At 54.8% G+C, this 15,310-nt stretch overlaps 1 protein-coding gene across 3 annotated transcripts in view; it reads left to right on the forward strand.

Annotated features, from left to right (window-relative positions):
- The window catches only part of PAX7 (paired box 7), a 99,102-nt gene extending 84,389 nt beyond the window's left edge, over positions 1-14,713 (forward strand). For 2 of the 3 annotated variants that reach the window (XM_065874881.1, XM_065874888.1), the window contains exons 8-9: positions 7,227-7,473; positions 14,598-14,713. In XM_065874881.1, coding sequence (XP_065730953.1) covers positions 7,227-7,473; positions 14,598-14,713 — 363 coding nt within the window. Of the gene's footprint in view, positions 1-2,867; positions 2,897-7,226; positions 7,474-14,597 lie in introns of all 3 variants that reach the window. The other variant, XM_065874874.1, reaches the window with a different exon arrangement.
- Positions 14,714-15,310: the final 597 nt, after the last annotated feature.

Consider the following 15,310-nt stretch of genomic DNA (forward strand, 5'->3'; position numbering starts at 1 on the left):
TGCGTCTGCGAAGTGTGTGGATGGCGTAGGGGTGGGCAGTTGTCCATGTGTCACATTCTTTGTGTGTCCGTGTTGGCTTGTCTGTATAATGCCGTGCTTATCCCGGTATGAGTGTCTGTGTGTACTCTGTGTGCGTGCCCGTGATTTCACCCACTGGGTGTGGAGGTGTAGTCACACTGTGTGTGTAGCAAGAATAGTGATGACCTGAGAGCAGTGGTTCTCGTAGTTGGCAGCATACTAGAATCATTGGAGGAGTGAGCTTTTAAAAATCTCCATTCCCAGACCCTCAGACCAATTAATCAGCAGCTCTAAGGGGTGGGGTCCTGGCGTCAACATCTTAAAAGACCCTCCAGGTGATTGCACTGGGCAGCCAACATGGAGAAGCGGTCTCCGAGCGGAGAAACCCCAGGGGAGCCGCCCTGTGGCTTCTCCCCAGCCCTTAGCCTGCCCTTATGGGGTTTATCTGGACACAGAGGTGGACTTCGGACCCCAGACCCTGAGAGACCAGGGCAAGTCATGAGCTGGGCTTCCCCGGCTCATCCTCAGCCTGGGACAGTCTGTGGTCCAAAGAGACGTATTTCATGTAATGCAGACGGAAATCGTGTTCCATTCCTGGCAAGCTGTGCCCTTACCTTCTCTCCCTGACAATGGGGACAGGCTGCTCCCCAAACGTGCCCCTCTCAGCTCTTGTGGAAGTCAGGAGGATGAGTTAGTAAGCGGGTGGACCAGGCGGGGCTGCAATCAGACCTAAGGCTTGGAGATCAAAGCGCTTGTGTGCCAAGCCAGCCGGTCATTCTGGGGCCAAACCAGAGCCTACCGGCAGGAGGGGTGGCCATCGTGAGCCCCAGGACTGGCTACACTGCCGCTAGTTTGCGGGGACAACGCTGCCCGAGTGCAAACCATTGCCCCTCTTTGAGCCTCCGTTTCCGCATCTCTGAAGATGTGCCGATCTCCGAGGTGCCTCCCAGCTTTCACGTGTGTATTTAGATGTGCTTACGTGCAGGTGTGTGGACAAAAGTGCATTGATGAGTTTAAGAAGGGTAGGTGAGTGTACGTGAAGTTTATCATGACAGTTTATCGGAGTTTTGATGAAAAGCCATGTGGTGATCTGGAGAAGAGGTGTTTTGAGTTGTCTCACCTTCTGGGATGCAGGTGTGTGTCCCTGTGGAGGTGCAGTGTGGGCTGCTCTGTGCAGTGTGTGTGTTGTGTGGGTGTGTGAATTCTGGGCCTCGCCAGTTCTCAGCTCGAGACTTCATAGATTCGCCACTCTCTACAAATGAGCACATTCAGGGACCCTTGGGGACCAAGGCAAGCCATGAACTGGGCCTCCCCAGACCATCCCCCGGAGGGGTATGATGTGTCCACGTGACACATGCCTTGCTCCCTTTTCAGAGTGCAGGCAGAGTGATGCTCCGTTCAGAAAGCACCCACTGTGTGCCAGGCCCCATGGGGGAGAAGAGATAGAAAAGACAGGGTCCCTGACAGGGAGGAGGTCCCTGTGTCTGCCTTGTCTCAAGCCGTGTCCCATCTAATCCAGGTGGAATGTAGGGGGAGAGGAAGAGGAGGGAGAGAGCTTACATTTACCGAGAACAAATAACATGCCAGGCACTGCGTAAGCATCCTATGTGCATTTACTCATTTATTCTTTCCAATAACCCTATAGGTAGCTACAATTACTATCATTCCCATTATACAGACGAGAAAACTGAGGTCCAAAAAGTTAAAGAAATTGCCCATGGTCACAGCTAGTCAGTGGCAGAGCATGGACGCTCACGCAGATATCCTGGCCCCCAATGCTGCAGGGAAGCCCCTCAGAGCACTCACTGGCCGAGTGTCTTTGGTGAAACCGCTGTCCCTCTGAGGCCTCAGGGTCCCCTTCTGGCATTGCAGAGGCGGGGCTCCCCACCTGCTGCCTGGTCACTGGTCCTGTGGTCCTTGGCCTCATTCTAACCCCAGTCTCATCTCCAGGTCCACTGTCCCGACCTCACCAGTCTCGGCCCCTGCCCCTCCCTCCCCCCCTGCATCCTGCCATGGGCCCACTCACCCACCCTGAACCTGGCCATGGAGCCCCGATGACGGTGATCACCCCTTCTAATTGCAGCCTCGCTCCCAAAGCCACGTTCGGTTATCACAGAGGGTGCAGATCTCACAGCTCAGCCTCCTCTGTCCCAGGCCCTCGGGGCCAGCTCAGGAGCGGAGGGAATTAATTACATTTTTCCCATCCCCTTCTTTTAAAGTAGGGGAGCGCCGGCACGTCCCGGAGGAGGGGGCGGTGAGCAGAGGATGTGGGAGGGGGGCTGATGCTGGGCTCCCGCAGCCCCCACCCCCCAAAACCTAGAAGCCTCTCCCGGGCGGCAGAAGGTGGCGGGGCGAGACCGGCCCCTTATTGATTTAGTCTGGTGGAGGCTGGGACTGATTTAGAGCAGAGGGAGAGGAAGGGGCTTGGGGGGGGGGCATGGCGGGTAGAGGGGGAGAGGAAGGGATGGCTGTCACTCAGCCTGACAGACAGCCCAGAGATTTGCCTTCAGATAAAACCTTACAGATGTGGAGGTCGGTATTGATTTTGAGTTAGTAACGGTAACGTACCAAGAAGTAATACATTAGTGAAAGCAAGGTCACCGGGGAAAAAAGTAAAACCCACCGGGGGAGAGGCCTTAGCATACTTGAGGGGGGTGGATTACCGCATCAGACCAGGACTTCCTCTAGTTCAAAAGTTTGCAGGCCCCAGACCTCGGCTGGGCCCCTAACTCTGGGCAAACGCTTCCTGCTTCCGCGGGCAAAGAGGGACTCCCGGGGGCCCATGGGCCAGCCACAGGCCGGCGAGGGCCACGTAGGCCTGCGGGGCTCTGTGCAGTGCGGTTGCCGAGGGCCTCTCTCTCTCGTGCTCTCCAACACAGCTTGCTGTGGGGAAGGAACACAGCTAGGGGTCAGGGAGACACGGGTTCAGATCCCAGCTCTGCCAGTTACTGGTCGTGTGACCTCAGGCACTCCTTTTCACGTTCCTGTGCTTCGATTTCCCCATCTGCAGAATGGGGGTAATAGCCCATTTGCTGGAGAAGTCATTCAGTGCTCCCCTCTCTCACCTCTCTTTATTTATTTATTTACTTTTTGCGGTACGCGGGCCTCTCACTGCTGTGGCCTCTCCCGTTGCGGAGCACAGGCTCCGGACGCGCAGGCTCAGCGGCCATGGCTCACGGGCCCAGCCGCTCCGCGGCATGTGGGATCTTCCCGGACGGGGGCACGAACCCGTGTCTCCTGCAACGGCAGGCAGACTCTCAACCACTGCGCCACCAGGGAAGCTCCCACCACTCTTTAGATGGGTCCAATCCCATCAGCTTGGAAGTGGTCATGCCTTGAGACAGGGGTTGGATGCAAGGGAAACCCTTTGATCCCCAGGCCTCCAGGCGCTCTGGAAGAGAGCGGACACATGCTGCACAGCCCCCATTCACACCTACCCTAGGTGTGGATTTGATTTGATGTCCCGGGCAAATCCCATTGAACAAATCCCATTACAAGGAGAGCTCCCTGGGCCTGAGCTGATTCTGAGCCTCTTAATGACCCAGGGCCCAAGCCCCCCAAGCCACTGCGCACCACATGAGCTCCTTCTGACAAAGCACTCCAGGAAGTCTTGCAGCTCCGAGGATCTTCAGTCTTATCGTTGACCTTCTTGCTATGTCTCAGACCTGAGGTGCTCCAACCTCAGGGCCTTTGCACTTGCTGACTCTTCTGCCTGGAAAACTCTCTGCTCTGTCTTCCCTTGGCTGGTTCTTTTTGGTCTTGCTGAATCTCACCTCTCTGGGGAGGTCTTGCCTGACTACTCCACATACTCTATTTTTCTTCCATAGCGTTTATCAGTTTCATAAATTATATTATTTGTCCATTTATTTGTTGTCAGCCTCCTTCACTCGACTGACAGCTCCAGGAGGTCGTGGAGCTGCTGCTGTTCATTACTGCATCTCAGCGCCTGGCTTAGTGTCTGGCACATATTAGGTGCTCAATAAATATTTGCTAAGTGAATACGCATGAATTCAATAGGATTTTCTGAGCTTATAGTATGTAGCAGGCACAATGTAGGCACTGAGGCTGCAATGATGGATGAAACACAGTTCCATCCTGCCCTCAAAGAGCTCACAGTCCAGCCCTAGCTCTAGCCTGGGAAACGTTTTGATCAATGAATAAGTGAATGAATGAAGGATGTCTTCAGGAAACACTATATGGTTTGGGATAGCTGGGCCATAAAGTGCAAGGTAGGAATGCGTGGGAGGAGTTGGGACAGGCAGGTAGAGGTCCAGTCACAAGAAGACTTTGCCCTGTTTATCTGGGAGGTATGAGGAGCCACAGATAATTCAAGCCTTCCATGTCGTCAGATTTGGTGGTGGTTGTCTATAGGGCTGTGCCTTGCAGGACGAGTACTGGGTCTATGCACAGCTCCCAGCCCATCCCCCAAAGCACCCATCTCCTCTCCCTAACCACAACCGATTTGTACCCTCCATCCCATCCTTTCTGGGGGTGGCATCTGGGTGCTGCGCAGGAGGTAAGGATTAAACTGGGGTCTCACCAGAGCTGACAAACCCTCACAAGAGTCTCCCAGCCCCACACTTGTCGTTTTGAAGGAAAAGAAATGGGGCCCTGTGTGTTTTCCCCAAGCCTCTAAGTTTATTCCTGGGGCCCAGGCCTCCTTGAAGGGAAGAGCAGGGTTAGTGTTGATATGGGGTAGGGAATGAGATGATGGTGATTTTCTTAATTCAGATGGAAGGTGGGAACCTGACAGGCAACCTGGAAGAGAATCGGGTCTCCTAACCCCAGGGCAGTGTGAGATTCCTGAGTACCTTGCCCACCCCCCGCCAGGCCCACCAAACACACACACCAGCAAATTCCTCAGACCCAGGACCCCATCTCAACACTCAGAGAGCAACAAACCCAGCTCAGCGGTATCAGATGTCCTCACACACCACCCCCTTCACCGGGTCCCTCTCACCAGCACCCCTGGGTGGACCCTGCCATGAGAGAGGCCTCAGAAGTATGTTCAACGAAGAGTGAGTTTGGGAGAACTCAGCTCCCTAAAAACACCCAAACTAGTCCAGGTGTCTCCTTCTCCCAGACCCATCCCCGTGTGTCTTTGCCATCTCACTGGGTTGACACCCCATGAAGTCCCACCTAACCCCCCCCAGCTGCGGTGGAGACAAAGTCCAGCCCCAGCGGGCCTGGTGCCCTTGACTTTGGCTCTGGGAGAGGGTGGAGAAAGAAAGGAGGAGGGGTGACCCCCAGGGCTGAGGGGAATGTTCTGGGTACATTGTGGGAAGAGTCAGGGGGAGGCTGTGCTCATGGCATTCCAGAGGAACCAGGCCCCCCAGGGGTGAGGGACCGCACTGCACACCCCCACCAACAGCTGCTAGGGAACAAACATCTGGGGTGAGAACCCCTACCGTGGTTAAGACCCATCTTGGAGAGTCAGACTTGCCATCATCAGGGGAGTGGGGTCAGGCCTGGACTGCTCCCTGGCAGACCTGCTGTGAGATCTGGGGAAGCCACAGCCTTTCGCAGGCCTCAGTTTCTCCATCCTAGAAATGGGCCTTATGGCTCCACCTCACACCTCTCTGCAGGGCTCTGCACCGGGAGAGTCACACGAGTCTGTGGCTAAGAGGAGGGAAAGGTAAGGAGAAGGGGAAGAGGAGCATTAGAGGATCTGGGGCTGCTGATACCTGAGCACTTTCCACACACAGAGCCTGTCTCAACCTCCCAGCCACACTCTAAGGATGGGGGCAGTCACAGGGGTTAAGGGACCCCTGGCGGCTGCACAGCCAGTAACTGGAGGAGCTCAGCGTCTGCCCCTGGCCTGAGGATTCCATGTCCATGCCCTCCACCCCGCCCAGGCCTCATGCCTGCGGCAGGGATGGGTCAAAAACAGGAAGGTGAAAATTTTCACAAGGTGTCTAGTTGGCAAAAAGATCATTGCTCCAATGCCCGAGGCCTGCTTTCTCCCCAGGGGGGTGCGTGGGGACATCAGAGAGCACACCGTATGCCCAGCATGGATTGCAGCATGGCCCTTCAGCTCCGTGCTGAGCAGATTATCAGCAAGGCTGACCACCCCGGCCCTGGGGCCTCCCTCCCCATAAAGGGTGGCATTACCAAGAGGCCATCAGGATCCCGGGCCCTGCAGGTCAGGTCCACAAGGGCTGCCTCTTTATCCCCCTCCCCATCATCTCTCCTGGATTGACCAGGACACCCCACCCGCACCTCCCCCCCGCCCGCACCTGCTGCCTGCACCACCTTTCCCACTCTGTCTCCAGTAGCTGGGCCACCGGGATGCCTGGGTGCCCTCCTCTGGGCTCCCACAGCCCCCTCTGCTGCCTCTACCATGCCCCTCATCACTCCATATTCTGATGAGCTGTTGCTAGTTGCCACCCCCACCAGACCCAGAGACTCCTCCGGTCAAGGTCAGGGACCACGGCTCTTCGTCCTCTGAAGTCCCAGGACCCGGCCTGAGGCCTAGAGCCATAGTCATCATCAATGCATGTTTGTTGAATGAATAAGTGAACACACAGATGAACCAACACCAGTTTTTAAGCTGAGTTTCTAGAGACAAGCCTCACCCTGTCAGCTGGGGTTGCCAGCACTGATGGTGAGTTCCTGTTTGCTAAACCAGGCCAAGCAGGAAGGGGGTGATGGTCACAGACATCCGGGAGCTGCCAGAATCAATGCTATTTGAAAGCATTGGCCATGTAGGGGCAGAAGCCCAAAGGCAAGAGCATAGTAGCATAGGACGGGGGAGTAAAGCTGGACAGATCCAGAGTTTAACCTTTGTGTTGGAAGATGGGGGCATCCCAGTCTGATGGGAGAGACGTAACTAGCTGGTTCAGTCAGTCATTTGTTTATGCATGTATGCATTCATTCATTCAGCAGACAGAAACAAGGTGCCCCTCAGAGCCAGGCCTAGGGATAGAGAGGGGAACTACGCCTGCCCTGCCCGCAAAAGCTCTCAGTGGAGGGAGGCTCCGTGGGCCAGGACTCGACCAGAGAAACTGCTAACCATCTTACCCACAGAGGCAAGCAAGCCAGGTAAATGGAGGATCTCAAGGCTGCAGGGACCTCAAGGGAGCAGCTCCAGCAGAGGCCTGTCCAAGGCCAGCCCGGCATCTCCCCTGCTCACCCTCGCGTCTGCAGGTCCTTCCTCCGAGCCCCGCGCGCCCGCCGTGGCGCCAGCACTGACGGTCTCTCCCCCGCAGGTGATGAGCATTCTGAGTAACCCCGGTGCAGTGCCGCCGCAGCCCCAGGCCGACTTCTCCATCTCCCCGCTGCACGGCGGCCTGGACTCCGCCACCTCCATCTCGGCCAGCTGCAGCCAGCGGGCTGACTCCATCAAGCCGGGAGACAGCCTGCCCACCTCCCAGTCCTACTGCCCGCCCACCTACAGCACCCCCGGCTACAGCGTGGACCCCGTGGCTGGCTACCAGTACGGCCAGTATGGCCAGAGTGAGTGCCTGGCGCCCTGGGCGTCCCCCTCCCTCTCCCTGCCCCGCCCGCCTCCAAGGACCTCCCACTTATGTGTAGAGAACAGCAAGGTGGTGCTGGGGTGCTGGTGCCCATTTCATAGGTGAGGAAATTGAGCTCCAAGAAGGCGGAACGGCTGTCCAAGGAGGATGCTGAGACACTACTACTGTCTTAGAGCCGCGCTGCCCCATAGGAACATAATACGAACCACCAGTGTCATTAAAATTCCCTAGTAGCCACATTTTACAAGTGGAATGATTTTTACTAACATTTTTTATGTAACCCAGTATATCCAAGAGGTGATCATTTCGATGTGTAATCCGTACAAAATTAGTAAGAAGGTTTTTTTTTACATTCTTTTTTTCGTACACTGTCTTTGAAATCCAGCCTGTTTTCATTCAGATGTTGTTTTCATTGGAAATACTCGATCTGCATTTAAGTTGCATCAGATTTACAACTGAGGAAGTAGATTTACACACCCAAGTTGTTCCAAATATACTGAAAAGTTTCCCAACCACTAAATTAAAGCGAATTTCAGTTTTTAAATTTAAGTTGGATAAAATGAAATCAAAAGGTAACATTCAGTTCCCCGGTTGCCCCAGGCACATTTCAAGTGCTCCGGAGAGCCATGTGTGCTGGTGTCAGACAACGCCGCGTGAGAGATCCTGCCCCTTTCTCCCCGCCCCACCTCCGCTATAGGGCAAGGCAGTATCTTGAGTTATCTCCCCTGCCCCCATCCTCAGCCTTGGTTTCCCCAAACCGTGAGCTGGTCTCAGGCCCCCATCCCAGCTGCCACACCCTTGGCACCTGGCCTGGGGTTAGAGACGGCAGACCCTCAGACCAAAGGCTGCAAAAGGCAGGCTGGGCCACAGCCTCCAGCTGGACGGGGATGGACGGACTGACGGATGGGGCAGCAACAGGGCCAGTCAAGACATCCGGGGGAGCCAAGGTCACAGGCTGCCCCTCCTGCCTCGCCCCCGGCAAAGGCGTCACCTGCTGGTGTCAAACCGATCAGAAGGGCATGTGACAAGAGGGTGTGACCTTCCAGCCCCAGGGCTTTTCTGTGCTTCTCTGCCCTCAGTGTAGCCCTGACCCAGCCCCACTGACCTCTGCTTCCTAAGCCCACACCCACCCACCCCTCCTCACGCAGCCTTGGCCCCCACGGCTAAATGAGGGCCAGCTGTGCCGGCCTCCGCCTCCCAGCCGTGTTCGCAGCCCCTTCCCTGTATATGTGCGTGTTCACATACGTGTATCTGGGCGAGTGCGAATACATGCGTCATGGATACCTTACAGTTTGTGTGTGTGTGTGTGTGTGTGTGCGCGTGTGGGTGGGTGTTTCGGCATGCACGTGTAAGTGCACACATCTTGCATATAGGTATGTATATATGTGAATGTGTGAGTGGCGCATATGGGTATATGTGTGTATGACACACGTGTGTGGGTATAAATGAGCATATCGTGTGCACGTGGTCGCATGTGGGTTTGTATGTTAACACTCCTGCACACATTTGGTCACGTGAGTATATGTGGCTACAGCACACATGCACGTGTGTTGACGTGTGTACGTGTGGCTCAGTGTCTATGTAGGTGCCTGTGTTTGACCTACGTCGCTATGTGGAATGTATAACAAATATGTGTGCATGTGTGTAGGGGTGTGTGTAAGTGTACGAATATGTGTTGCAGTGTGTACATGTGTGTTCAGCGTGTACATACGCTGGAGTGTGTAAGTGTATTGGGGAGTATGTGTGTGTGCAGAGCGTACATGCGGCTGTGGGTCTGCTTGAGTGTGTGCATAGGTGTGGCTGTGTGTACTGGTGTCCAGTTGTGCGTCTGGGTGTGAACACACGATGCTGTCTGTGCGTATAACTGTGTCTGTGTGAATGTGTGTGCATGGGGTCATAGAACACACGTGTGCGTGTATGTCTGAGAGCAGGGTGCCTACATGTGCACGGGAGTGTTTCCAGAGGGGCCAGGGTGACCCCCTGCCCCAGCCCGTGTTCCCGGGCACGGAGCGGGACACACATGCTCTTGATAAAGAGTTTAGAGCAGCTTCCAGTGGCGGCGGCGGCAGCCCTGGCCTGGGGCAGGCGTTAGTCACACCCGGAGCCCTGTGCCCCACTCCAGGGGCGCCTGCCCAACTCGGAAATAAAATTAACCCCAAAGTCAGCACGGGGGCCGTGAAGGAGGGGGGATCAAAAGGAAAAGGGCCCAGGAGGCGAGAAAGGAGTTTTGTTCCCCTTTGCTGGGGAAAAGCTGGCCAGCGATTTCCTCCTCTGTCCCCACTCACCCTCCCACTCACCCCCCCATCCTCCCTCCTCCCTCCTCTCTCTGGCTCCCCTTCCTCCCACTCACTCCCCCTCTAGCTCCACCCTTGCTCCCCTGGCTCCTCCAGGGTCGCTCAGAGCACCTCCTGGGCCACCTTCTCCTGCACTCCCAACTCAGACCCCATACCCCTCCACCCACCCCACAGAGGCTCCAAGGGCAGGCTGGGAGGGGCCTGAGGGAGAGTCTGCCCCTCCACCACCACGGTGTGGGCAAGTCACCTGCCTCTCTGAGCCTCAGTTTTGCCATCTGTGAAATGGGGGCCCAGGGATTAGACTCCATCGTCTTGATGTTTTCCCCTGGTACCATCCCCCTCACCTTTGACATCCTGGGACAACCCAGGGACACACGGTGTTCCCACTGACCACTGCCCCATGTTCATGGGTGACCGAACCCACCTATGACTGGGCTCCCACAGCCCATGTGTGAGAGCCTCATGTTCCAAGCCGTGCTGTGTATGCCCAGGACCACCTGTCATCTTCTCACATCCGTCCCATGCATGAGGTTAGCCCACTGGGCACTGGGCTAAATGCATGTTCCTCATTTCGTGTAATCCTCAAAAATCCCAGGTTATTTGCTCTCAGGTTACAGATGCAAAAGCTATGGCTCAGAGAGACTAGGAACTTTCCCCAAGGCCACACAGAAAGTGAATGATGGACTCCAGGTCACCTAACTTCAAACCTAGTTCTCTTTGGGTCAAACCACAAACCTGTATAAGATCCTGAGTAATGATGCACACCGTGACCCACCTGGGTGTGGATTTATGTGTACAACTTCACATGCACCTGTGCATGGACAGATTTATTTCTCTGTGGGTATTCACTAGTGTGTGTCTATACATAGCTTCAAGGTAGAACTATTCAAGATGTATGTGTATAAAGAAAGGAGAAATGATGGTTTCTTGAGCATCTACTGTGGGTCTGGCATTCCATCCTGACGGCCACCCCGTGCAGGGTGCAGGATTATTCCCATTGGGCAGATGAGGAAATGGGATCCCAGAGAGATTGGCTGCCTGAGATCACCCGGTGGTATGTATCGACGTGCACACGGCCACACCTTTAGCCACGGAAAGCATCACTTTCAGGTGTGCCTGGAGTCACGTGAGCCAAACTCTTAAGCAGCAGGGTCCACCTCCTCTTCCCGGGCCTCTCATCTTCCCAGGGACACCTTCACACCTTCCTTTCCTGCTCCCTGCCATCGTCCATCCATCCGTCTCTCCCCGTCCCTAAAGGGGGTGGGGGCAGGGGGGCAGGGACGGGGCACATGGCCGATTAATACGGCCCCGGTGTTCCCAGAGGCCAGGGCCGTACTAATGATGGGGCTGATAGAACGCAGAAGTGTGAAAAGAATTTTAATAGATCTGACAAGTCTAATAAGAATTTGTGTCTAGAAGGGTCCTCCTCTGGGGCCGCGGGCTGACGAGACGCTGACGGCTGAGATTTGTTTACTGGTTGGCATCGCTGCCACCTCTCCTGCCAACTCCCGATTAATCTAATTTGAGACATTTAGAGCCCAGGCTCAGGCGCGAGGCAAAAGAGGGGAGACGCAGAGAGACAGAAGGACAGGAAGGGCCATTGACAGACGCCATAATGAGAAATGTCACAGCCCTGCCCCTCGCCGGACCCCGGCCTGACCCCAGGGAGAGGCAGACTCTGCGGGATGACGGGTGCCCTTGAAGTAGGCTGGGTTGTAGGTAGATTTTGGCTTGGTGTTTCCTCGCTCATCTTGACAACAAGCACCTACTGTGCGCAGGGCTGTGGCTGGTGACAGGGAGAGGCTAAAGAGGAAGAGACAGAGTGCCCAGAGGCACAAGCAGGACAAATTCAGGCTCCTCCAGCTCACGTGCCATGCGTGTGCCTCTGGGCCGGCCATCTTTCTGAGCCTTGGTTTCCATGTTTGTAAAATGGGAACAACCGTATCTAAAGCATGGGACTGTTGAAAGAATCAGATGAGATTTTGTCCGCCTAGTACCTAGTGCTTCCCATCCATCATTGTCATTCAAAGCCAGGCCTTTCTGCCCCACCTGCAGGAAGAGCTGTGCCCTTAGACGAGTCACTTACATTTCCTGAAGTAGAAAATGGGGCCATTGCAGGCTTTGGGGTATAGAGTGTTCCATACACTCTGAAGTGCTGTACACGAACAAGGGTGATGCTATAGGAGGCTGCTGGGTGGGGTTGGTCGGGGGTGAGTAGCAGCTGGCATCAGACTGCCTGCATTTGAATTATGATTCCATGATTTAGGAGCCCTGGGATCTTTCAAGTTATGCAGTCTGTCAGGGCAGGGCCTCAGTTTTGTCATATGCAAAATGGGGATGATAATAATAATACCAACCCCACAGAGTTGTTGCGAGAATTTTAAATGAGACGAGGCACATGAAGTGCTTAAAACAGGACTGGCAGAGAGCCAGCTCTGGGGAAACGTTAGCTTCCCCTCTTCCCCTTCCTATTACCACCCTGACAGTGAGGCCTTCTCGTGTGCAGGACCTGGAGCCCAGATGAAACTGGCTCCGAGTAGCTGAGATGGTGTGGCCACAGCTGCCGGGTCCCCCTGAGGCCAGAGATGGGAGATTTTCCCACCCTCACCCAGAGTAAGGGCTAGGTCCAAGGCAGGCCACCACCACTCTGTCCTACCTGCTGGGAGCCTGGAGGCTGAATGACCTCAGAGGCAGCACCCAAGGGGCCCAATTCAGTCCCTAGAGCCTGGGAAGCTGAGGGGCACAGGGTCCACACACTCCAGAAAGACCCCAGGGCTCTTGCACATCCTTTAGGAATCTAGGAGGCCATGCCCTGAGCACTCCGTGCCCGGCATCTTAAAGCCCATTATCTCATTTGATTCTCGTAACAGCCCTTGAGGAGTCTGGAATTTGTTCTCCCCATTTTACAGACAAGGAAACAGCGCTGGAGAGGCAAAGTGATTTGCCCAAAGCCACGTGAGCAGGAGGTAACTGGGCCTCTGAATTGCCCCATTCACTGTTCCTTTCCTTCTTGCCACCATCAAAGGGCATGTCTGCTTACTAAGCCCCAATCCCGGGAGCCCACATCTATCCAACTCACTATGTACCAGGCACAGTGCTAGCTAACCACTTTATATACATTTTCTCATTTAATCCCAATTACCCTTCAGCCTAGGTGCTACTGTTATCTCCCAAGGAAACTGAGGCTTGGAAAGGTGAGTTGGTATGCCCCAAATCACACACGGAGAGTTGACAGGAGCAGTTTGCATCTAGGTCATTTGAGCCCCTAGGCAATACAGCCTCCTGGATCTCAATTATTTTTTAGAATTTTTTTTTTTTTTTTTTTTTTTGGCCATGCCGGGTGGCATGCGGGGTCTTAGTTCCCCAGCCAGGGATTGAACCTGAGCCCCCTGCAGTGGAAGCGTGGAGTCTTAACCACTGGACCGCCAGGGAAGTCCCACTGGAGCTCAATTATCGATACAGCCCATCTCACCTCCCCAGTTGCACTCTAGCCATGCCCATCACCTCCTGGCTCTACCCACCCATCCTAGGCAGGAGCCCCCAACCTTGAGGAGACATGTAGAGTGTTACAGGGCCCCTCAGTGGGCAAGTGACAGAGAGGGCGTTGGGCCAGGCCTCGTGATTCCTACCATAGTCCCCTCTCCATCTTCCCCTCACCTCTGGATCCGAGGGGTCCAGGGGGTTGGATTGATCACAGCCACAGATTCTGGTTTGGGAGGTGGCATCTCTGTGCCTTTCAAGAGGCCTTGGTCACATGCCAGTCGTCATTTGGTCAGGGATGATTTCTGCTGCAGCCCCAGGCAGGCACAATTAGGACAGTGAGGACAGAACACACGTAGACATACCTGCACACACAAACACACTCACCCGGACACATGGACCTAGCTTAGGTAGAGCTCACCTGTGCAGTTACCTGTACATGCACAGGTGTTCCCACTGTTTTTCTACACATGTAGGTGCACACCACTCACCCACCTCGGTGCACACGTACATGTACAAGTATTGTTCGTGCCCATTACTACATCCCGGAGATTCTCGTTTCCACAGTTCACCACACGCAAGTACACACCCTCAAACTCTCATTCTTCTCCTCCGGGTGACCAGAAAGGACAAGGCTGAACGTCTCAACTCCCTGCATTACAGGCTCCTAGCTCCTCCTTCTGCGTGGACCCCTCAGCTCCCCGGAAAAATCTCCTTTGATTTTTGAGTATGAGGTCTTGCTTTGCCTCATCCATGAGCTGGGCTTAGGGTCCAAAAAAGGCAGAAGGACCTTGTCCTCATTACTACCTGGATGCCATGGGACTCACTGGATGTCCCGCAGAGCAGGGATAGGTGGAAAGAGGAGCTAATTCTTCACTAAACAATGTGATACCCTCCGTACTTCCCTACAGAATCCACGAAAGAGCTGGGTAAATAATGTGTTAAGCAAATGTATACTGAATGATTGGAGAGGAAGTGAGAGAACGAGCTTCGTGAAGAAATGGATGGATGGGTGGGTGGATGTATGGCTGAACAGATGGAGAGGCAAGGAGTGGATGGACAAACTGATGAATGGATAAATGGATGGACAATGCATAGATGGATAAATATATGATTGGATGGATGGATGGATGGATGGAAGAAGAGATGGATAGATGGACAGAAGGATGGATGGATAAATTAATGAAGGAATAAATGGATGGATAGATGGATATATGGATGGATGGAGGATGGATGGATGGATGGATGGATGGGTGAACGGATGTGGGGCAGACTGAGTAATAGGCAAAAAGAACCTCAATTTCTAGGAGTTTATCTTTTTTTTTTCCAGCTGCTGTTGATTACCTGGCCAAAAACGTGAGCCTCTCCACACAGCGTCGCATGAAGCTCGGGGAACATTCGGCTGTGCTGGGACTCCTGCCTGTGGAAACTGGCCAGGCCTACTAGGGCCCCTGGGGCGACTTGCCCCAGCCCAAGTCCCAGCCTAACCCTTACTGATCCCTGAGCCTCCCAGCCTCAGTCCCTTCATCGCCCTGGGGTCCCAGGAGGCCAGGAAAGGAGCCCATTCCCTTCTCATGGCCAGCGCTCTGGAGACGAACAGCCCATCCACCATTTGCCTGTGATGAGGGACCTGGAGTAACCCCCTTGGAGTCTGCCCCCTCACTGTCCCCCCAGGAGGGTCTCTGGTCAGCCTGCAGTCTTCCCCCAGCCAAATCCTGTCGTGGCCTCTGTGCCATTTCAGACACAGAGATCACAGCTCACCCTGAATAGAGAGTACCTTGAGCGCCCAAAGGAGGATGGTGTCTGGGATGACGTCCTGGAGCCCTTTGGACCCAACTCCAGTTGGTCCCCTGGCCAGAGGAGGAGGTGGAGCTCACAGGGCCGCTCTTGGCTGGGAGTGTTGGGAGCCGGCCCTCCCGGGTGGGTGTCCGGCTCAGGGCCAGAACCGCGGCCATTCCTCCTCTGAACACTGGGACTTTAGCAGAAGGGGGGACCCTAGCCCTGAGGCATTCCCAGGGAATCACCTAGGAATTCTGAGGACTT

This window comes from Phocoena phocoena, chromosome 1 (assembly GCF_963924675.1).
Source record: "Phocoena phocoena chromosome 1, mPhoPho1.1, whole genome shotgun sequence".
Lineage (NCBI taxonomy): Eukaryota > Metazoa > Chordata > Mammalia > Artiodactyla > Phocoenidae > Phocoena > Phocoena phocoena.